This window comes from Hemibagrus wyckioides, linkage group LG10 (genome assembly GCF_019097595.1).
Source record: "Hemibagrus wyckioides isolate EC202008001 linkage group LG10, SWU_Hwy_1.0, whole genome shotgun sequence".
NCBI lineage: Eukaryota > Metazoa > Chordata > Actinopteri > Siluriformes > Bagridae > Hemibagrus > Hemibagrus wyckioides.
This window is the reverse complement of record NC_080719.1, coordinates 8,008,158-8,030,919: the sequence shown is the minus strand read 5'-3', so window position 1 is coordinate 8,030,919 and position 22,762 is coordinate 8,008,158. Positions and strand designations below refer to the sequence as shown.

Below are 22,762 nucleotides of genomic sequence, written 5' to 3'. Positions count from 1 at the left end.
ATTAACAGAGCCTCGGAACGTAGAGTTTAGGCTATTGTTTTCCGACGGAAAGGATAGCTGGCACGCGCGTGGAAACGTGTTTTGGTGGAGTGCAGCGAGAAAGCGGTCTGGTTTTATGAGTTTTATTGGCGTGACAAAAAAAGTAAAGGGCGAACGATTTTCTCACTTTGTTAACTAGATATGTGTTTATAAATCATTTCACTCAACGTTGCATGTTAAACGTTAATGTCCAAGTAGCTCTGAAAGAACTCGGGAAGAAAGCATGAAGAAGAAGCACGCTGCAAGGAGGTTGGGAACACTGATCTTTACTCATTCCCATCCAGACTCCAAATAAATCTGTCGTTTTTTTATAATAGTACAGTTTCAGATCATAATCTGGGTGTAATTGTTTACTTCTATGTGGAAAGACTTGAGCATTATTTCAGTTTTGTGTGAAAATACATTAACGGGTATAATAAGCCTACTATTTCTATCTATTATAACGTGTAGAATCTAAATCTGGTTATCCCACAGTTGTTTTTTTGGCTTGAATCGTCCATAGTGCACATGTACCCAACCGTAGTCTTAAAAAAAAAAAAAACCTGTCCAGAACATTCTACTATTTCCCTTGACTCATGTAACTAATCAAATAACTAACAGCCTTTTCTATAAGGAAGTGTGTGTGTGTTCAATTTGGGAAAACACTAAAATGTTCAGAACCTGTAGCATTTGGTTATTAAACAGACTGATTCATACTTTCTGCTTTATCCAGTATACAGGGGTAGCAGGAGGCCATGTGGGATTCAGCCCAATAGTCTGCTGTGTCAAAATCCAGCTGCTTACTTGTAGTGTTATCGGATGCTTTACATATGCTCGTGATGGACACCTGTATATGACTGTAATGGATATTTGAGATATTAAATGAGAAGGCTAGACTACAATCTAATATGCCAATAGCTTGACGACGAAGCTGTTTGGGTTAAGTAATGCATTTTGTGTATATTTTCTCCTGATTATTTTTCCTCTCTTACAGCAAGGGGGTGGTTGCCGATGCTACTGAGCAGAAGGGTTATGTTGTCGGCCTGGTGTCAGACAGCCTGACTGCAGATAAAACCACACCAGGGACTCTGTCTTCGCTGTTCTCAGTTGCAGCTAAAAAGAATACACTGGTCTTCGTTCCAGCACCTAAAGTGAGTATCCAAGAATGGCATCCATTAGCACAATACTGATAAAACTCCACTACTTTTAGTATAATACTAAATAAAAACAGAGCAGGGACATTTGCTGTTGAACTTCAACATCAACATTGATGTCTTTGTCTAATAAATGAGTTCATACTAAACCATCATGCTTAATGTGCTTAAAGCAGGTGTCTGTCAAGCTACACATGCTGACAGATACTGTAGGAGCGGTATACTCCTCTATGAAATAACAGGGTCATGGGGTGTCAATTCAATCTGTAACCAGTCCCTATAGAACTTAGTGATCGAAGAAGTTTTTGGAATTCAGGCCAAGGTGCATCATGTAACGTCATCACAACATGCATTCAACCAAAACCCTCTTCAATTTATGTGTCGGATACATGAGTACATATATCAGTAAAAAAAGTAATTACATATGTGTCTTCACTGGTAGGAGTTCCTGTACTCCCGTACTCACAGTTTAATCAGTTTAAGTTTTCCTCAAAAAAGTAAAAAAAAAACAATAACAAAAAACTAATTTTTTTCAGCAAAATCAAGCAATTTTGTCAGTAATAATAAACAAAATTCCTGAGGGGACTGAATAATGCATACATACACACGCAGTAGTTTAATGGGCAATAAAGGATGTTCTTTAGGAAAAAATATCTGTTACAAAATCTTTTCAAATCTATTTTTGAAAAATCTTGCCAGACTGAAAGACTCTCAGGGTGACATCTGTAATAAAAAAGTATGAAAGAAAATAGGAAGAAATTCATCAATTATGGCCGCTACACCTATAGTTAATTTCTGATTGAAAACTATATTAATTATCATGGCAGCTGTGAATCCAAAACAAGGCTTTATACCAGCTGTAGCTGTCATTGTAATGACCAGATTAATCAGCCTGAGGAGTCTGTGAGACGTGTGTAATACAGACATGTGAAAAAGTCCCTCAGAAATGTTTTCATTATTCAGTCACTGATTAAATCGGAGCCTTCTGTGCAGTTTGCTAAAGTGCCTTATTTTTCTACTGGGTAAACAAAACCCTTTAAAAACTTCTGTACAGATGTTCGCTGTCATGTGTACAGTGTGTAAGCACTCTTCTCTGTTTGGATGATGTGGTGGTGCAGGAGCATCACGGATCTGTTAACAGCTGGTGTCTGATTACACACTGAACTGATTAGATGGAAGGCGTGTAGCTCTCTGAAAACTTAATCAGATCGTAAGAAAACCTGCTTAACTCTGGAAAACTTTCCAGAATAATAGGAGAGGTAATGTTAAAAAGGAAATTAAAAACATAATTTTGCTGAAATGCATTTACGGTTTCTTCATAACTTTAAGCATTTTTATAATATCATTTTTGACTGTTTTTGCAGCCATAGCAACATCAGACATTTTCCTAGTCACGTGTATATCCCCTCCAAAAGTATCATTTCATCCCAAACGCAAATATTTTCAAGAAAAGGCTTGGCCTTGCTGTTCCAATACTTTCAAAGGGGTTAATGTTACATAATGACCTCACAAATTCCTGATCAGCTCAAATAATTGAGATTATGTGAATATATAAACTCTGTGGCCAGCATAGACGTGTAGTTTTGATGAGTAGCTATTACAGGTGGGTATAATATCACGTCACTATACATGAGGACGTTACTACAACACACAACGTGCATCATTATATATAATTTAGCTGACAAACTGCCAGCAAAAGAGTTGTTCTGCATTAATCGTGTAAAAAATTAAGAACAGAGTTTGATTATACTTTTATTTAATGCCTACAAAAAACAAAAACCTAACAGAGAAAAGTAAAAAGAAATGTACTTTTAATTAATTAAAATATGCCAATTCTGCTGCTTTCATTCAGTCTGTAATTATTAAAAACTAAAAAATTATAAAAAGCTAAAACAATACCAACAGTGTCTGAGAAATTGTCTCCAGGCCTAATTCATCATAATGTTGATGATATAGTCATATGATCCTTATTATTATTATTATTATTATTATTATTATTATTATTATTATTATTATTATTATTATTATTATTATTATTATCTCTTGATGCTTTCATATCTCTGCAGGAGACAAAGGCCAGTTCTGTTAAACAGGAAGCAGTCCGTGTGCCAGGCAGCGGAGAAGCGGTGAAACAGAAGAAGACGAAACAAAAAACAGCAGCTGAACAGAAGTTGGAGGACAGGTTCATGACCTTGCTGTCGTTGCTCTTGGTTTGGGAATCTGGTTTAAACGGCTGTAAATTAATCATTTGTGTCAATTTCCAGAGAAGAGGCTTTAAAAAATGCAGACGACGCCGAAGAGGAAAAACGTCCAAAGAAAGCAAAGCGCAAAGCTCCAGAAACAAACGATGATGGAGAACTAGAAGAGGCGCTAACAGCAAAACGGCGTAAAGTTACCTGGAACAAAGCTGAAGAGAGAATTAAACTGAAAAGAACCGTGTTTGTTGGCAACCTGCCTGTTAACTGCACAAAGAAGGTGACTGAATTATTGTTGCTGGATGTTTTACAAGTCAAACATCTCAAATTATTATGGCTTGTTTTATTAACAATTTGCTTTTTTTTTCCCTGCAGGATTTGAAAAAGATCTTCAAGGATCTGGGAACCATCGAGTCAGTGCGATTCCGCTCAGTCGTAGGTTTTCCCATCACTTTCTACTAAAAGCCAGATGACTCTGTCATATGTAGTAGATTTCTGATTGTGGTTTCTTCCAGCTTCGGGAAGATCCAACAATGTCCCGCAGGCTCGCTACCATCCGGTATGTGTTGTAATGCACACACAGAATTGGATTTGTTTACATTTCAATCTGATGGCCTTCATGTGTTTGTTTTTAGACGCCAAGTCGACGCCAAACAAGCAAGCATCAATGCCTATGTGGTGTTCAAGGAGGAGGACGGGGCAGCAAACGCCTTACAAAGGTCACATAGTCTGGAATTAATAAGCAGCTGTATATATAAATTATACCACAGCTCTACTAAATTCTCAATTCTGATTGGTCAGAAGGTGTTTTCTGTCACAGCAGCTCTGACAGTAGTACAGTGGAACCTCGGCATACGAATGCCCTCCCTTATGAATTTTCGCCTTAAGAATTAAAATTTAGCAAGCAATTTACATCGGCAAACAAAGCATTTTCAGCATACAAAACGGCGAACTGAACCGAATGCCGGCTAAGATGTGCGTACGTCCACTAGTGGAAACCAAGCGAAGCCAACTGAAGCGAGTTTACAGTCAGCGAAAGCCGTTTCGAAAGAGTCAACCCACAATACCAACGTTGCCTTCGGCATGCGTTCAAAAGCTACGTGATTTTTCGCGTGTTTTTTTGTTGACAGATTGGTGGCATGGGCGATCTGTTCTATTTTTAGCCCAAGCTTGGTGGCACATCTTCCTGTGAGGACCCTTAACATGGAATGCTATGCAAAAATATGATTATAGTGTTTGAAATTGCAATATTGGTAATATTTTTGGGTGGCTGGGACGGATTATCTGCATTTCTTATGGGAAGATTCATATCACAATACAAATTTTCGCCTTAAGAACTTCCACTGACACGCCATGACAGTAGTAGGCACGCTGTCAAATTCTTAGCAGACTTGCAGCAATAAAATCACTGTATGTGTGAACGTAGCATTAGTCTAATAATCTGAATAAAATGTTGTAATTTAACAAAGAAAAACATGGAGTTGTATATATGACTATTTTCTATAAGGAGATTATTTAACATTTGTGGGGTGAGACAGAACAAAATCTCCACATAGTTAAATGTAACTCTAAACAGATAACGAGTACACAATATGTCAGTCTTTATTTACTAAAAAATATTAACATTGGCAAGTGGCTGTGGTGTAAGAGGAATAAGACACTTCAGGGCATCTCAGCACCCCATCATGGCACAATGTTTTATTACTTACTTACATCTTTGCAGATATGTTATGTGTGTGTAAGATCTGCTGTAAACCTGTAACTCGTGTGTTGTAGGAATGGAATGGAGATCAAGAAAGACATTTACATCAGAGTGGATCGAGTTTCCCAGCACGGATCAGTGAGTATCATAGAAAGCTACACTTTGAAACTTGCTGTCGGACAATGTCACTTGGAATAAATGTTCATTAATGCTTGGTGTTTTTTTTTCCTCTTGTCCTTTAGCATGACCATAAGAAGTCTATCTTTGTGGGTAACCTCCCCTATGGTTAGTGTCCGCTTGCAAACACACAAATATTTCTTTTTTTGTTGTCTTCTTCATTTTTGTTTATGTATGATCACTAGCTGGGTAATAGAAATGTTTGTGTGCTACATCCATGATGATTGTATGTGAATAATTAGAGGTGGTTTGTTACAAACATGGGTTACATAGAGGAATAACACTCTGTATAAATTTGCTAAATTTGCATTACTGCATTTCAGTTTATTTGCAGTGAGGCCACACCTCCTTTTGTGTTGGTTGACAGGCAGTGAGGCTACTCTTCCTTCAATGTGGATTGACAGGCAGTGAGACCACTCCTTCTTCAGTGTGGATTGACATGCCATGCCTCCTTTCGTGTAAATTGACAGGCTTTGAGCCCATATCTCATTTAGGCCTAGTCCACATGTACACGGGTATTTTTAAAAACTGAGTTTTTCCTCCGTTTTTTAAAAAAATCTCGTCCACATGAAAACGCGGTATGAAGCGCTGTCAAGAGCATTCAAAACCAACAGGTGGCGATATAATCTCAACCGTTAAGCCATGTTGGCCAGTCAGAAGCCTGAGACGCCGACTTCACAAACAGTGTTGCCAGATTGGGCGGGTTTCCGCCCAATTGGGCTTCTTTTGGTCATGTCTCACTGGGAAAAAGTGCATTGGGTATGTTGATAAAATCTGGATTGGTTTTTGATGCAACTGGCGAGTTTTTATTTTTGACTATAAACATATTTGTTAATTTTCTATTCAAACAAATAAATAAAGTGTAATATGTAATGTTGACGTTTTAATTATACGGTTCAGTTTAGCCAATAAGGTTCAGGAGGGTCCTGTCCAGTCAGACTTCAGTCTTGATTAGCGGGCTGTTGTAATTGTTCTACTCGTTAAGCTGATATCACAAAGTTATTAACTGTTATAACTGTTTGTTATTGTATTAGTTATAACAGTATGCATTCTGGGCTGGTATTTTTTGAAATTGGCGAGTTTTAAGCTGTAGTTGGGCTGGAAATCTTCAGTCCAATCTGTTCACAAGCCAAAAATCTCCGGTTTCACTGTCTACATGATAACACTGAAACCGGAGTTTTTGAAAAACTTTTCAAAAATGTTCGGTTTCAGTGACCTGATGCTGCGTTTGCATGTGGACGAACGACCAAACTGCATAAAAAAAAAAACTGTGGTTTTAAAAATACCTGCGTTCGTGTGGACAGAGCCTTAGTTTGGATTGACAGGCAGTGGGACCACTCCTTCTTCAGTGTGGATTGACAGGCAGTGAGGCCACGCCTCCTTTAGTTTGGATTGACAGGCAGTGAGGCCATGCCTCCTTTAGTTTGGATTGACAGGCAGTGAGGCCACGCCTCCTTTAGTGTGGATTAACAGGCAGTGAGGCCATGCCTCCTTTAGTTTGGATTGATAGGCAGTGAGGCCATGCCTCCTTTAGGGTAGATTGACTGGTAGTGAGACCACTCCTTCAGTGTGGATTGACAAGCTCTAAGGCCATGCCTCCTTCAGTGTAGATTGACAGGCAGTGAGACCACTCCTTCAGTGTGGATTGGCAGGCAGTGAGACCACTCCTTCAGTGTGGATTGGCAGGCAGTGAGACCACTCCTTCAGTGTGGATTGACAGGCAGTGAGACCACTCCTTCAGTGTGGATTGACAGGCAGTGAGGCCACGCCTCCTTTCCTGGTGAACTGGAGGCCAAATTAAACTTTCATTTTAACTGATTAAACCTGTTTTTGTTTTTTCATCTTAAAACTTACAGGCTGTTGGTTTGATTCCGAACATTTTACAAATTTAGAGACCTCTGTTTCATAAGATCCCAGGTTTTACTCAGCATACATCAGTGTATCATTCCCTCAGGTATTCAAACTTACCTTTACAACGCTGTTCTTTACCACTTTCCTCATTGTTCCTCACAGATATAATGGAACTGTCTTTGCGCCAGCACTTTGAGGAGTGTGGTAAAGTCGAGGCTGTGCGATTAGTGAGGGACCGAAATACTGGAGTGGGAAAAGGCTTTGGTTATATTCTCTTTGAGGTGAGTGCATCATGATAAAGATGTAATCCCCTACACATCATTCTATAACTTTAATAACAAGGCTACACCGAGTGAATGCACTGCGCTTCCTCTCGTTTTAGAACACAGACGCCGTCATGTTAGCGCTGAAGCTGAACGGTTCTCAGCTACTCGACCGGAAGATCAGGGTGAAGCGCTCGGTGAAGAAGGAGAAGGTGAAAAACGAGAATGAGAGGAGAGGAAGAGGCCCAGCAGGAAAAGGAGCCAAAGGGCAACACGGGCGAAATGCAGCGAGGCAGAGAGGACCACAGTCTGGAAACTTTAAAGGACCCAAGCGTGCTGAACGCGGCAAACCCACTGGAAAGCCCTTCAAGAAACATCCTGGGATGGGCAACAAAACATCAACCTCCTTCACCGGAAATATGGCAGATCCCGTTTCCAAAAAGGGCAAAGGACTGCGAAAAAAGTTCAAACCAAAGAAAAAGTCTAAATCTGTTCACATTTAATTCTTTTTTTTTGTTTGTTTTTTAAATGTTGTTTCATTGAGATGAGTTAGACTGAAAGGTAACTGCAGAGACTCCCATCAGATTCATCCATTTGTTTATTGGTTAAAAAAAAGATTCCATCATATTAATGTTCTCAATAAAAGCAAACACAAACACCTTCAAATGTACTGCAGTATCAGATAAGTCATACAGAAAGCTTACAGTGTACAAAAAAAAAAATAGATGAATAAAAATCTTGCTCTGAAGACGTAAGTCTGTACTACAAAACTCAGTTAATTCACTGTAGAACTCTAGAGATTCACAAATAGAGTTAATTTAAATAGTGTTGAGCTCAGTGCTAGATTCCTAGCAAATCAATTGAGCTCTGTAGTTCGTCTAGAGGTGTGTGTGTGTGGGTGGGTTAGGTTTGGGTTTTTTTTTTTTTTTTTTTTTAGGTTAAATCCCCTCACTATTTTTTTGAGCTGGGAAAAACCACACAGTAGCTGGAGTATGTTTTGTGAGCAACAATCCAGCCAACTTTGAGTTTATATGATCTATTAACTTTCTCCACAGAGAGTGAACTGTGTGGTCAGTGTTACAGATTTAACCAGCATGTGTCTATGCTGATTAATCCAAAGTAAATACTATGGTTAACTCCTGTAAAGAAGCCAATTTTTCTTTTAAACTCGATGACTTGTGGGTTGAAAAGAAATTTCCAAGTTTTCAAGGAATGTTTGTCCCAGTTAGTTGTCTCATTGCTGCTCGCCCCGGCAGACATTTTTAATCATCACATCCTGTTTGAGCTTAACTTAGCTGGGTCAATTTCCCTAAAACATAATGAAATAAACCACAAGGATAAAGAAGATATTGAAGACAAACTTGGAGATGATGGTAAACGTATGGTAAAATATGAGCACTGCACCACTGCCTGACTAGTTGAGGTTGAGACCCACTCCCATTAGTTAAAAACCACAGTCCAGACACACACACACACCTCTACTCCCCTGCCTTCTTTCTTCTTTTTTTTTTTTTTCTCCCACATGAATGCAAACATGATTGAGGAATAGTCCAGCGTTCTGAGCTTTGCTAACTCTACCGACCATACGTTTGGGATTTATCCTACACATACTTCATCAGTTAACGATGAAGTCTTCAGAAGAGTTAGCTTGGTAGTAGAAAGGGGATTACGGGACGGACTCGGGTCGTGTAAACGTCGTCCGTGACACGGTAGCTTATGAATGTGCGTTGCATATTTGCTGACTTGGGTGGGGTTTTTTTTCCCCTTCCCTAATAAAGAAATCAGAAGATCGGGTTTCGTTTTTCTCAGTTTATACAACATTCAAAAAAAAAATGAAAAACCAACACCGGCTGTGTGCAGACAGCACAAACCTCTAAATCTGATAAAATACAGTTAAATGTTACCAAAACACTGTAAGACATTTCCAATATCTGATGGTAAAATTTACAGGCTTGTATAATCTTTTCATATTTTTTTATGAGGGTTGTTTGGTGGCTATTTTGCACAATGGATAGAAAGAAACAGTGATTTAAACATGGAGGAGTGAAACTGCTGAGAGAAGGCTGCACACTGCGGGAGGATCACGGCTTTAAAAAGGGCCTCGTCTTTATTCGATGTCGTCGTCGCTCAAGCTCTGTGCACTGACGATGCGCTGCCAAGACAGAAAAGGAGCATTTATTATGGTAAAGTTGATGCAATGCTTACTTTTAGAGGTAAATGGTGGTAAAGATTAGCAAAAGTCAAATCTCTGAATCTATGAGCAAGTCCCATAACCCTGAACACTTCAGCAAACTGCAGCGGGTTCGGCTTCAGGTGGATAAAAACGTTCTGCTTAATAGAGGTGGAGTACAAACTGAACACCGTGGCCCTGTTTAGAAATCTTATGTGATAAATCTACTAAAATGACTAAAACTATGAAAATTATGCTTATGAAATTTTTCATTGGGCCCAAAATGTCACTTAATCTTGTTTATAGACTGTTGTAGAACAACAATAATCACACACTCGTGTGGTTATACTGAATGTCAGCACAACTGTGATTACCCAAGATCCTCGGCTGGGGGCTCGTACATTCTTGCTTGCAAGATTTCTTTAATAACAGCAACAGCAGCTGAAGTGTTTTATTAATCTTGTGCATCAATTTGCCTTAGATATTTTTTTATTAAACAACACTCCTGTTGCCACTCACGTCACAGACGCTATAAACGGTCATCTAGTTAATCCATTTATGTTAGTTGTTGCTATAGAAACGACAGCATTAAATGAGCACAATGAAAATTGTTAATTTGTTTGCTTTTGTGTTCATGATGTTAAGATTTCGTGAATGAAAAATGCAGAAAATTTGTGGTGAGGTCTTGGTATGGTTATTTCTAAAAAGCACCTATACACCTGTTGACATTTAGGATTCTTCTACACTTCTTAATAAATCAGGGTCAGAATGTGAGACAGGAAGAGACGAGCAAGGTTGTTCACCTGGCTGATGGTGGGCAGTTTGGTGAGCAGCATCTGGAAGACGGGCGGAGGCAGAGTCTGCTGCAACACCTGGAGCAGCTGCTGAGGCTGACCACACACTGCTATAGCATTGGTCAGGTGGTCCACTCCTTTCTCATAGTCTCCTAGAAAACACAGACAATACCAGAATGAGTGATATATAGAGATAGAGAGATACAGCACTTTAAATATATGGGTTCTGATCTAATCACTGTTTTATCTAATGATCTGAATCTTAAATAGCACGAAAAACATTGGTTTGCTTTTGGCTGGCAGATGTACAGAACTCTTTGTACCAGAACGCCTTGTACATGTACATCCTGACAAAAATGTAATCAAGGCTCTAAGAAAACCTGTTGAAAAGTAACTATGACGACGAGCATGCGGTCCTGCTTCAGTCTGGCCTTCACTGATGCAGCACAGAACGTCATTCAATTTTCTAATGAAAGGACATCAGTTTGAGTTTAACAGAAGAGCAGAAAACTTTGTTTTCTCTGAAGAACTACTGAATTTCAACAATTAAGAAAATGCTTGATTTTTATGAAGTGTTATGTGTTTAGCTCTGTGCTGCCTACATGCAACAATATTAATGGCATTTTCTATACTGCTTATCCTACACAGGATCACAATGAGCCTGGCGTCTATCCCAGGGGACTTGGGGCACAAGGAATAAGGTGCGAAGCCATCGAACACAAGCCACAGACAGACACTCACATTCACACACAATGCACAATTTAGCGATGCCAATCAGGTGACGCATCTTTGGAAAGAGGGTGAAAAATGAGTACCCTGAGGAAACTCAAAATACAGGGAGAACATGCCACACACACACACACACACACACACACACACACACTCCGGTCTCCTTACTGAACTCTTCAATGCATAAATCACCCACTGATTATATCTTCTCCTTCATACTGACAAACCCCTTAAAACTGTTGTTATACAATCACTGTATTTATTCTCTATAAAATTCATTATATAAATACAACAATCAGGCATAACATTATGAACACTGAGAGGTGAAGTGAATAACACTGATTATCTCCTCATCATGGCACCTGTTAGTGGGTGGGATATATTAGGCAGCAAGTGAATATTCTGTCCTCAAAGTTGATGTGTTAGAAGCAGGAAAAATGGACAAGCGTAAGGATTTGAGCGAGTTTGACAAAGGGCCAAATTGTGATGGCTAGACGACTGGATCAGAGCATCTCCAAAACTGCAGCTCTTGAGGTGTTCCTGGTCTGCAGTGTTCAGTATCTATCAAAAGTATCTTAAGTGCACTAAGTCCTGTAAGTTGGACTTCAATTGGCAACATACAGGGCATAAAGGATCTGCTGCTAACATCTTGGTGCCAGATACCACAGCACACCTAAGGGATCTAGTGGAGTCCATGCCTCGATGGGTCAGGGCTGTTTTGTCAGCAAAAGGGGGGGCCAACATCAATATTAGGCAGGTGGTCATAATGTTTTGCCTGATCAGTGTATATAGTCTGTATATTCACACATATTCTGTCATATTCACCTTACTGCTTTGCACTTCTGGTTAGATGCTTACTGTATTTTATTGCAGTTGCACACACACACACAGAACAGATCCCGAAATGAAAGCCCCAACCCCAGAGTTGTGAAGGTGCTAAACACTAAGCCACCATGCCAAACCCCTCAACTCACTAAGGCACAACAAACATAACAGAAAAGATAAACCAGGCTTCTTTTAAAGAAGTGACTAGACAATTTCAATAAACACAAAACAAATTGGACACAATACTGGATCTGATAACTGGATATCATTTTTGGCATCTGTGTTGTCTGATTAAATGATTATTGATCTAATTCTAATGACACAGAAACGGTTTATTATCTAAGCTGCATTGTGTGACACTGCGTTCAACAAAAGCAACAACCTTCTTGCCTCTGAGGCACCAGCATCTTAGTGGGGGACTGGAAAGACTTCCAACTAAAGCAAATGTGAAGGCATGGCAGCATTAGTACATAAACTCAGCTCTGTGTTGCGGTGTTCATTGCTCTGTGTGACGCATGTTATAAGAGACAAATCCAGCCTGGAGACTGGGTCTGAATCTCACCCTGCGCCAGCAGCTCTTCTCCCAGCTGAATCTCTTCCAGGAAGAACTTCTGAACAGCTTCAGCGTCCTTCAAATCGGGTAGCTGCATGCAAGCACAACAAGTTTAGGCTCCTTCCTGTTTATTATCCTGTCTTTAACAGAACAAGTCTTGAACAGATTTGAGTTTCAGGAGCTTGGGATATTATTCCTTACCCGTGAGAGTCCTGCTTTCTCCTGTGCTACTTTCTGCTTCCTCCTTCCTGGAAGTGACAAATTCTGTTAGCTCTCGTTCAGCTGAAGATTCATTTACAATGGACCGAGATTACACCATGGTGTCACTTGTTATAATCAAGTGAAATTCGAACCCTTTCCACAACAAATGCTTGGATTAAATCAATTTTTTTCTTTAGCACTGTATCCAAAGGGAACGCAAACTTTTGCACTCAAATTATAATGAAGGTGTAACAGGTTTAATCCACCTCTCTCACTTATTGCACCAGCTTGTGATATTTTCAACAAACTGAATTGGCTCTATTTGCTAAAATGTAAATGGATAAACCAGTTAAACCACTACAGATAGAAAGGTATGGGAAAGAGATCGTTAACAAAAGCAAAAACGACAAAGCGTTTGTTCGAGGTATTGATTGTAATTTACAGGCTTGATCAGCCTGTAAAAAAACAAACAATGTCAAGAAATAATTCCTAACCACACACGTGCAAAATAATATAATAATCCAATCTGATCCTTTAATAATCTAGTATGTAGTAATATTCTGTAGAATAAGGGATCTGTCTTGTAAAGGACAATAGGCTTAAATCTCACCATCAAAAAGGAAGAGGGTTTTGGGGTTTTGTGGTATACAGCTTAATAAATATAACTAAAAAATTAGACACAGCAGAGAGATGAACAAAAGCTGAAGTCGGGCAACTGAAATTGGACAGCTGAAAAATAAAAATATCAGCAATAAAATATACTTAAAAAACAACATCATAACAATTAAATAGTAGAAGTTAGCATAAGATGTCAGATTAGTGATCTGTACAAATCTACGAGTTGAATTGGAAATAAAATGTAAGCATTAAGATTAAATCTTAAAATTTAAGAATAGTTTATTCATTCATTCACTCCATCGTGAGAGGTTTCTCTCCGCAGTCTCCCACACTGATCCCCAAATCCTGACCACACACAAATAAATACTATTACTTGAATACTTCTTAACTCATTCAATATTACTCTGGATAAATTGAAGAGGAGGACAATTAGCTAAACATGAAGGGGAGAAAAGGCTCAACAGCTGGAATTGTCACAAGGAATAAGAATGAAATCTGTTGAAATGAGCCTGAAGCAGAGACAGAGGTTTAATTTGGGGAAAAAAACCCTCAGTTATAGAAACACTGCTTATTGTACACGACTGTCTGATTTCCATTTAATATAACTCATCGATCACTATTATTTCTAAGCCCCTAATAAATCACTACGCGATTTAAAACAGCGACACAGAGGCTGAGAATCACTGACCCAGCCAAGATAATATATAAACACCACAGTGACCAAGAGAGCCACTCTGTCTGAATCCTAAATAGCTGTAATTAAACACATCATAGGATGTAGAAGCCATTGCTAATTGATATAGAAATATTTCGGATTTAGCTATAAGCCTATAACGGCATGATCTGTTAGCTTGTGATGGCAAGGAATCAGTGTCCATAATGAACTCAGGAACTACATTGACCTAACAGTTCCTTGTGGGCCCTTGATAGCTCTTGTAGATAGGACATTAATCAGTTACAGTCACATTACACATTACATCTACTGCTGACACTACTCTCTGTCCTGGACTGTACAATAAACTACACACAATACACTCCAGTTTGTACAGAACTCTTCAATACACTGGGATTACAGAACTCTTCAATACACTGGGATTACAGAACTCTTCAATACACTGGGATTACAGAACTCTTCAATACACTGGGATTACAGAACTCTTCAATACACTGGGATTACAGAACTCTTCAATACACTGGGATTACAGAACTCTTCAATACACTGGGATTACAGAACTCTTCAATACACTGGGATTACAGAACTCTTCAATACACTGGGATTACAGAACTCTTCAATACACTGGGATTACAGAACTCTTCAATACACTGGGATTACAGAACTCTTCAATACACTGGGATTACAGAACTCTTCAATACACTGGGATTACAGAACTCTTCAATACACTGGGATTACAGAACTCTTCAATACACTGGGATTACAGAACTCTTCAATACACTGGGATTACAGAACTCTTCAATACACTGGGATTACAGAACTCTTCAATACACTGGGATTACAGAACTCTTCAAAGGGATCAAACACAGTTTTTGCACATAAACTCGGTCTAGATCTGTACCTTTAAACTCTTGTTTTTTGCACATTACTTATCTTGTATTCCTTAAATCTCTGTATTTATTTCCTAAATCTCTGTATTTAGTACTCTTTTTTTTGCAATATTTTGTTAAATTGTGTAATATTTTGTTATTTGTTATATTTTTTGTTTTGTACCTTTAAATTCAGGTATTTTATGTTATATTCCTTCTTATTTTATCTATTACCTGTGTTTGTGGATACTGCTGGAAGCTGTAAATTTCCCTTTGGGATGAATAAAGTATCTATCTATCTATCTATCTATCTATCTATCTATCTATCTATCTATCTATCTGTCTGTCTATCTATCTAGCTGCCTACCTTTCTATCTATCTGTCTAGCTATCTAGCTGTCACTGACCTAACAGTTCCTCATGGGCCCTTGATTGCTGTTGTAGATAGGACATTATTTACTGTCCAGTGTCACCCAAATGAGGATGAGGTTCCCTCCTGAGCCTGGTTCCGCTCAAGGTTTCTTCCTCATATCATCACTGGGAGTTTTTTCCCTTGCCACCGTCGCCGCATTAGGGATAAAACAGTTGAATAATTCAATCGATTAATGTCTTTTCTCCTTTCTCTACTTTTGTAAAGCTGCTGTGAGACGATGTCCATTGTATAAAAGGCGCTATCCAAATAAAGTGCACTGAATCAGAGCTCATTTCCAGTGTTTATCTGCACCACCTTTATCATGAACCATATACATTTTGAATGAGAAGGCCATGAGGCCGCTCCTGATGAAATAAACACCTTCTCATAAGGAAACACTGACTGAATCCTCACACTGCCTGCTATACCGCCTCACTAAACAGGGGACAAAAGAACAGCTTCCCTTAAGTACCTAGTGACCTTCAGGTCTGAAAGCAGGGTTATTTGGAGCTCAGCCCCCCGGTACTCACGTTCTCTCAGCTTGCTCTTGAAGTTTGGGTCGCTCCTTCGCTTTCTGTCGAAATAAATACAGTAACCGACGAAAAGCGCCGCGCCGACTCCGGCCGCTATCGCACTCGTCCTGCCGCCCATCATCTCTCTTCAACTAATATACAGATTAAATGCGCCTACTTTAAAACACGGCTTTATTCTTTAAGAGGGAAGGTTGCTATGCAATTCGGTACATGACCCTCGAGTAGACGAGGAGAGGAAGGACCCCGGGCAGCAGGCGCGCCATATGGCTTCACAGCCAAGTCGTCCGTAAGAGTGCCTGTTCATAAGAAAATACAAAAACACAGCAAACGACAGATCCGAGAAGATTCGAGAAGATAATTGTCGCGTGCGCGTCACCCGTGTACAATGACTTTATTAATGTGTGCGGCTTTTGGACATTTTGTGGTGTCTGGAAAGACTTGGGATTTGGCGAGGGTTTTTTTGTGTAACACTTCCGGTAAGGCATTTCCGGTTGTTATCCGTTATCGGCTCGCTAGCTCGTATCCAGCAGGTTATTCGAAGAAACTGCCCCTTTAACGTCTCGTACCGCGGACAATTATGAACTCGCGGAAGACTGGAATCATTTGTTCGGTCAGGGGTTGCCATAATAACTGGTACAAGCGAAAGCGTTTCTTAGAGCAAGTGTGTTTCGACCATAAACCGCGCACGAGGGCTGAATGTGGGTGTGAGGCGCCGTACAATCTCCACCCGCCTCCGTGTAATGAACGGGCTCGACAGCTTTGGCTAAAAGCTCTGAATCTTGAGAAAGCACCGAAGCGACCGTACGTTTGCTCTTTTCATTTTGTGGACAGAAGACCTACGAAGGAGCATCCGTATCCAGAGAAGTGGCTGGGCTACGATGCTCCACCAGACTCTCCGACGCAGTGTGCTGATAAGAAAATATCAACAGGTAACGGTAAGACGCACTACTGCGCATGTGCGGAATTAAATATTCATGAGATGAACTAGAAGCCTCGTGGTGTCCAGTGTCTCTAAACAGCAGGTAGTTTAGGAACAGTTACACACAGGTAGCTGCAGGGTTGCTGCTAGCAAAAGACTGGACATGGCGATATCGACATTTAGCAAGTGGAGAAAAATGGAGTGGAGAGCATTAATGAGATCAGACACAGGTGATGTCAGGTGAGGAGGTGTTCCAGTGTTCAGTGTTCCGCTTCATCCCAAAGGTGTTCAGTGGGTTTGAGGTCAGGTCTCTGAAAAGGACATTTGAGTTCTTCCACTCCAAACATTTGGGACACGCCGTTATCCAGAGTGACTTTTTCTAATTTTATACGACTAAGCAATTGAGGGTTAAGGGCCTTGCTCAGGGGCCCAGCAGTGTGGACCTGGGATTTGAACTCACAACATTCTAATCAGTAGTCCAATACCTTCACCACTAAGCTAGCACATCCCCACGTCTTCACAGAGCTGAGTTTATGCACAAAGGCATTATCATGCTGGAACAGCTAGATTTATGCCGAGTTCACACTGCACGATTTTTGAAAGTCATCGGATCACTGTTATGTTCACACTGCACGACTATCTAGCGTAGCATTCAGTCGCTGCTGTGTTCACATTGCACGATGGATTGACGACAGGAGCTTTCACACTGGATTGGAAGAACCGCAAACAACTCTGTCTGGTCCGAAAACTACGATTCACAACTAAACATATGTGAGAAGTGATAAGGAAATGGAAATAAAATCGTGCAGTGTGAACTCAGCATTACTGATGTACGGAAAAAACCCGTGGCTGCGTCAAATGCGGGAGTGAGGCGCGGACGGAAGTGACAATTTTTAAAAATAAAATACATATAATTTTAAGTTATATATATAAAATTATAAGTTTATTGTTTCTTGGCGGCCCGGTACCAAATGATCTACGGCCCGGTACCAGTCCATGGCGCAGTGGTTGGGGACCCCTGTCCTAAACCGCCGCTGAATGTGGTTTGAGTGATTGGATCACCGTGCATCTGTAAGACATGAGTCCTTTCACACATTTTTTTTACCCTGACCAATTGTGATTCCTTCACTCAGGGCACATGTTAATGTCAGGTGTGAACAGGGTTCGGGATTATGTAGACACCTGACCATTTGTGTACATAGGAGGGAATGGGTGTGGTTAAAAATGATTAACAGTTAATGCATCTTTAACTAAGTCTTAGCTGTATCACAACTAATGCATATATGGTACTGTCTTGCTATTCTTACCTGTTAAATACTATAAATTCTTTCCCCCAGATGAGACTCCCAGGAGCGCCGATTTTGTGGCATCTTCGTCTGCACACACTTCAGCTGAACAGCCTCAAAGAAACACAGACAACCCACAAAAGAGTTGTGAGCTAACTCTGGCACTTAAAAGAAAGAGGACCTGTGATGAAGATGAGACTCCTACCCTGAGCACTGAAGAGAGCAATGCCACATCCCTGGAACAGGAGCAGAGCGCTGAACACATCTACATGGCTAATCTACACTCTCTCCAAACAATCACACCTTGTACCAGCAAAGTGTGCCAAGCTACAGTGAAAACACTAACCGCCGAATGTGCAGCACTCAGGGCAGAGATCACTCGGCTCAAAGAGAAAGTCCACAGCCTCTCATTCACACAAGAGACTTTCAGGAATAACGATGAACTGGTGCAGGAACTCACCGGTCTGGCATCTTACACAAAATTCATGATCGTCTTCTCTTTAGTCTCAAAGTTCCTCAAAGCCGGTTCAGGCTTGACAAATTTCCAGTGTTTTTTAATAACTGTAATGCGCATGAGATTGAATTTACCGGTAGGTTTTTTTTCCCACGTGTTCGGGGTGTCGCAGTCGACCGTCGCCGAAGTCTTTAACGCCACTTTGGGTGTGATGTACGAAAGACTTTCGTTCAGATTAATCGTTTGGCCGGGCAAAGAACAAATTCGGATTAATCTGCCGAAGTGTTTTAGAGCTACGTTTAACGATTGCACCTCCATTATTAATCGTTTGGAAATGTTTATAGAGAAACCAAAAAGCATGACAGCCAACGATCAGTGGTTCTCTCAGTACAGGAATCACGACACGGTTAAATATTTAATATCCATCACACCACAGGGGGTGGTATCATTCGTATCAAAGGGCTTGGGAGGGCTGACAAGTGACAAGTCCTTAACTGAAAGATGTGGCTATCTGGACAAACTGTCACCTGGAGATGTAATACTAACTGGAAAGGGTTTTAATATTAAAGACGTTGTGGGTTTGCACCCTTCTGATTTGAACATACAAGCATTCATTAAAACTGATCAGCAACTACAGCCACTTAAGCTGGACGAAACAAGCGGACTTGTTGCCGTCCAGAGCCACGTGGAGAGGGTCATTAACCTGATCAGGAACAAGTACATGATTTTGCAAAGCACTGTTCCAGTTTCTCTGTGCAACACAACAGATGAAGGACAGACCAGCACTCTCGATAAAATGGTCACAGTTTGTTGTGCTTTGTGCAATATTTCTCCTTCTGTAGTTCCTACAGATTAAACAGCTTGGGTACAATTTCACTAATGAAATTCTCTGTATATTTCAGGTCTGTATATAATAATGTGTTTGTGTCTTTAATACAGAAACCATTACAACTTTTTTATGTTAATGTTTTAACATTAAAACATGCTTTAAGGCTGTTTTGTGGAGCATCAGATCTATTTATTGGTCTTAACTAGTAGTCATAATGTACTTGTTACCTAAACTATGGCCAGAATAATAACTAGTAAAGCAAGTTTAATCGTTGTGCAAGTTCTTGGTGTTTGTTGCTTTCTAGAAGTTTCTGTGAAAGGAAAGGTAAAGGGATGGATAGCATGTTTTCCTCACACTTACTTTCTGTGTGTCCCCTGCTTTGTGCCCCAACTCCCCCGGGATAGACTCCAGGTTTCCCAGGACCTTGTGTAGGATATGCCGCTGCAGGAAATAAGCAGCATTTGATCTGAAAGTTGATGTGTTGTGCTGGTTGAATGTTAAAATAAAGATTGATGCTGAATTGCTGGAAATGATTTGTTTGTAGAAAGTTCAGTAATTCACTGCTATATATATATATATATATATAAAGTATCAAGTGCACAAAGCAAGGTCCATAAAGACATGGATGAGCGAGTTTGGTGTGGAGGAACTTGACTGGCCTGCACAGAGTCCTGACCTCAACCTGATAGAACACCTTTGGGATGAATTAAAGCGGAGACTGTGAACCAGACCATCTCGTCCATCATCAGTGCCTGACCTCACAAATGTGCTTCTATGGAATGGTCAAAAATTCCCATAAACACACTCTTAAACCTTGTGGAATGCCTTCCCAGAAGAGTTGATGCTGTTATAGCTGCAAAGGGCGGGCAAACTCCATATTACATCCATGTGCATGTAAAGGCAGACGTCCCAGTTTTAGAATGGCTCGCAGTCTCTGCTTTAATTCATCCCAAAGGTGTTCTGTCGGGTTGAGGTCAGGACTCTGTGCAGGCCAGTCAAGTTCCTCCACACCAAAACTCGCTCATCCATGTCTTTATGGACCTTGTTTTGTGCACTGGTACGCAGTCATGTTGGAACAGGAAGGGGTCATCCCCAAACTGTTCCCGGAAAGTTGGGAGCATGAAATTGTCCAAAATGTCTTGGTATGCTGAAGCATTAAGAGTTCCTTTCACTGGAACTAAGAGGCCGAGTCCAAACCCCTGAAAAACAACACCCGAATTCAATGATTTGGAGGGGTGTCCCAAAACTTTTGGCAATATAGTGTATGTCAACAAATTTTGTGAAGTGCACACTAGTAAGATGCTGGGATTCTCCAAAAAATATTAATCTGTAATAAAAATAAACTTATACCAAGTCTTTTTATATTTGAGATCAAAGTATCACTTATTCTATTGGTTATATTTTTTGAATATTAAAGTTGCCTAATTTTACTGAAGGCTGCCAATACTTTTGAAGCGTATTCTTGGGTGTAATTCTCAACGTCGCCACTGGATGGCAGTAGTAATCCACGGTGAATTAACCACAACGGCTTAACCTTGGTGTCTTTCACAATCTGATTCAACTAGTCATAACAATAGTACAAAATAATATGATAGTGTAGGCAAGGATGGGAATAATATCAAGCAAAGTGTGTGTCCAAGGATGTGGTTTTTAATGACAAAAAACAATTTTTAACATTTTATAACTCCAGTTGTAGCACAGAGTTGTTGTTCTAAACAGAAGTGCTAATTAGGAGCAGTGAGCATCAGTTGTGTGTTATTGAGACAGAGCCCAACCCAGCACCACCAGCTTCCATAAGCACGTGTGTGTGTGTGTGTGTGTGTGCAGCTGTTGTGGTCATCCTTTATTAAAGGGATGGCTGACTGACTGCATGTCGTCATTAACCACATGTTTTCTATGGGGAGCTGCTTAGGGGTGTGTAGGGCATTTGCACTCTTCCAGCTGGCATACAGGAAGGCTAATACTGGATCTGTTTTGTGTATCTATTTAACAAGCTCTCTGCACATAAACTATTGATATCCTTTTTAAATAGAAAGTATCTGAATATTCATTTCAGATCTAAACAGTAGAGAGAGAAAGATTTTTTTGATGCAGCCATATGGGCAGCTGACAAACTCTTTTCTTTTCAGCATCACTAAGTACGCTCCATCTCACTGCTCGTGTCGCTGTCTGCATTAGCTGCTGGACGATTCTGATTGGTCCGTGCAGGCTGTGAAGTGGACTCCTACATGTTTAACAACCATATGGCTACCTACAAAGATAGAAAGATTCGAGTGTGCTGGTATGAGCTTTACAATCAGAGCTGGGGCAGCAGGAGGCATTTTCTGGCAAAAGATCTAACAGTACTGTCAAAAAGAATGAAAGGATGTCAGCTGAGTTCGTTCCATTCTGCAGCAGTAGCTAGTGTGACACCATGCTAGTGTAAAAGCACGCTAGAGTGCGAGCGTGCAAATGTTCTAGTGTATAAGTTTGCTAGTTTAAAAACATGGTAGCGTGCAAACATGTTGATTCTGCTAGTGTACATGAAGAAGAGGAAGCCTTTATTTTTGTCACATATACATTACAGCACAGTGAACTTCTTTCTTCATATCCCAGCTTTGAAATATGATTAAATTTCACAACTGCTTTGCACTTCTGGTTAGATGCTAATTGCATTTTGTTGCCTTGTACCCATGTGCAATGACAATAAAGTTGAATCAAATATAATCTAATCTAATATTTGGAGGTTGGAGTCGATCATGATGCAGACCCCTGAAGCAGGTAGAGCTGGGGACTTGCTTGGGGGCCCAGCGGTGGCAGCTTGGTGGGGCTGCGGCTTGAGCTCTGACCTTCCAGTGAACAACCCAGAGCCTTAACCACTTGAGCCACCACTGCAACCCCACCCCAAGGAGTGAAGTATGCAAGTTTACACGCATGCTTAGTTTAGACTTTGGTAGTATACAAGTATGGCAAGCATTCTACTAGTGTACTAATATAATTGAAGTATACTTGTTTAAAAGAATGATAATATGCAAGTAAGGTAATGTGCGAACATGATAATGTGCTATTATACAAGAAGCACACTAGACGCAGGCTCACAGTCTCCGCTCTAATTCATCCTGAAGGTGTTCTATCAGGTTGAGGTCAGGACTCTGTGCAGGCCAGTCATGTTCCTCCACACCAAACTCGCTCATCCATGTCTTTATGGACCTTGCTTTGTGCACTGGTGCACAGTCATGTTGGAAGAGGAAGGGGCCAGCTCCAAACTGTTCCCAGAAAGTTGGGAGCATGAAATTGTCCAAAATGTCTTGGTATGCTGAAGAATTAAGAGTTCCTTTCACTGGAACTCAAAGACCGAGCCCAACACCTGAATTCAATGATATAGTGTATACAAGTATACTAGTTTTAAAGTATGGATATATTCAAGTCCATAAAAAGCATTGTAGTGTGCAAGAATGCTAAAATGCTAGTATTCAAATGTACTAGTTTAAAAGCATAGCAGCAAGTAAGTATGGTAGTGGGCATGCAGGTTAGTGTGCTAGTCTCCAACTAGGCATGC

At 40.3% G+C, this 22,762-nt stretch overlaps 3 protein-coding genes across 4 annotated transcripts; 2 read left to right on the top strand and 1 right to left on the bottom strand.

Annotated features, from left to right (window-relative positions):
* Positions 1-41: 41 nt before the first annotated feature.
* On the top strand, positions 42-9,200 carry rbm34 (RNA binding motif protein 34). Its single transcript, XM_058401537.1, has 11 exons — positions 42-288; positions 1,013-1,169; positions 3,239-3,354; positions 3,437-3,647; positions 3,743-3,802; positions 3,883-3,926; positions 4,003-4,086; positions 5,144-5,207; positions 5,312-5,354; positions 7,260-7,378; positions 7,480-9,200. The coding sequence occupies exons 1-11, from the start codon at positions 263-265 to the stop codon at positions 7,861-7,863; spliced, it is 1,308 nt and encodes a 435-aa protein (XP_058257520.1). The 5' UTR covers positions 42-262; the 3' UTR covers positions 7,864-9,200.
* tomm20b (translocase of outer mitochondrial membrane 20b) lies at positions 7,941-15,983 on the bottom strand. Its single transcript, XM_058401539.1, has 5 exons — positions 15,734-15,983; positions 12,633-12,679; positions 12,441-12,522; positions 10,334-10,476; positions 7,941-9,512 (listed from the first exon to the last, which is right to left on the bottom strand). Exons 1-5 carry the CDS (start codon positions 15,855-15,857, stop codon positions 9,468-9,470), a joined length of 441 nt encoding a protein of 146 aa, XP_058257522.1. The 5' UTR covers positions 15,858-15,983; the 3' UTR covers positions 7,941-9,467.
* A 139-nt stretch (positions 15,984-16,122) lies between these two features.
* Positions 16,123-19,757, top strand: si:dkey-56d12.4 (uncharacterized protein LOC799220 homolog). 2 transcript variants are annotated; one of them, XM_058401531.1, is made up of 2 exons: positions 16,123-16,665; positions 17,993-19,757. In XM_058401531.1, the coding sequence occupies exons 1-2, from the start codon at positions 16,314-16,316 to the stop codon at positions 19,249-19,251; spliced, it is 1,611 nt and encodes a 536-aa protein (XP_058257514.1). In that variant the 5' UTR covers positions 16,123-16,313; the 3' UTR covers positions 19,252-19,757. The 2 variants fall into 2 exon arrangements, with proteins under 2 accessions (XP_058257514.1, XP_058257513.1); XM_058401530.1 differs by having other exon boundaries at positions 16,123-16,671.
* Positions 19,758-22,762: the final 3,005 nt, after the last annotated feature.

What these genes read in the sequence shown, in the direction of transcription:
- tomm20b (XM_058401539.1), bottom strand. Translation starts at nt 15,857, where the DNA reads ATGATGGGCGGCAGGACGAGTGCGATAGCGGCCGGAGTCGGCGCGGCG. An exon ending in AGAAAGCAGGACTCTCACGG is followed by an intron (nt 12,523 to 12,632) that starts GTAAGGAATAAT and finishes GCTTGCATGCAG; the next exon opens with CTACCCGATTTGAAGGACGC. An exon ending in AACTGCCCACCATCAGCCAG is followed by an intron (nt 9,513 to 10,333) that starts GTGAACAACCTT and finishes CTGTCTTGGCAG; the next exon opens with CGCATCGTCAGTGCACAGAG.
- si:dkey-56d12.4 (XM_058401530.1), top strand. Translation starts at nt 16,314, where the DNA reads ATGAACTCGCGGAAGACTGGAATCATTTGTTCGGTCAGGGGTTGCCAT. An exon ending in GAAAATATCAACAGGTAACG is followed by an intron (nt 16,672 to 17,992) that starts GTAAGACGCACT and finishes TCTTTCCCCCAG; the next exon opens with ATGAGACTCCCAGGAGCGCC.
- rbm34 (XM_058401537.1), top strand. Translation starts at nt 263, where the DNA reads ATGAAGAAGAAGCACGCTGCAAGGAG. An exon ending in TCTTCGTTCCAGCACCTAAA is followed by an intron (nt 1,170 to 3,238) that starts GTGAGTATCCAA and finishes ATATCTCTGCAG; the next exon opens with GAGACAAAGGCCAGTTCTGT. An exon ending in TTGGTTATATTCTCTTTGAG is followed by an intron (nt 7,379 to 7,479) that starts GTGAGTGCATCA and finishes CTCTCGTTTTAG; the next exon opens with AACACAGACGCCGTCATGTT.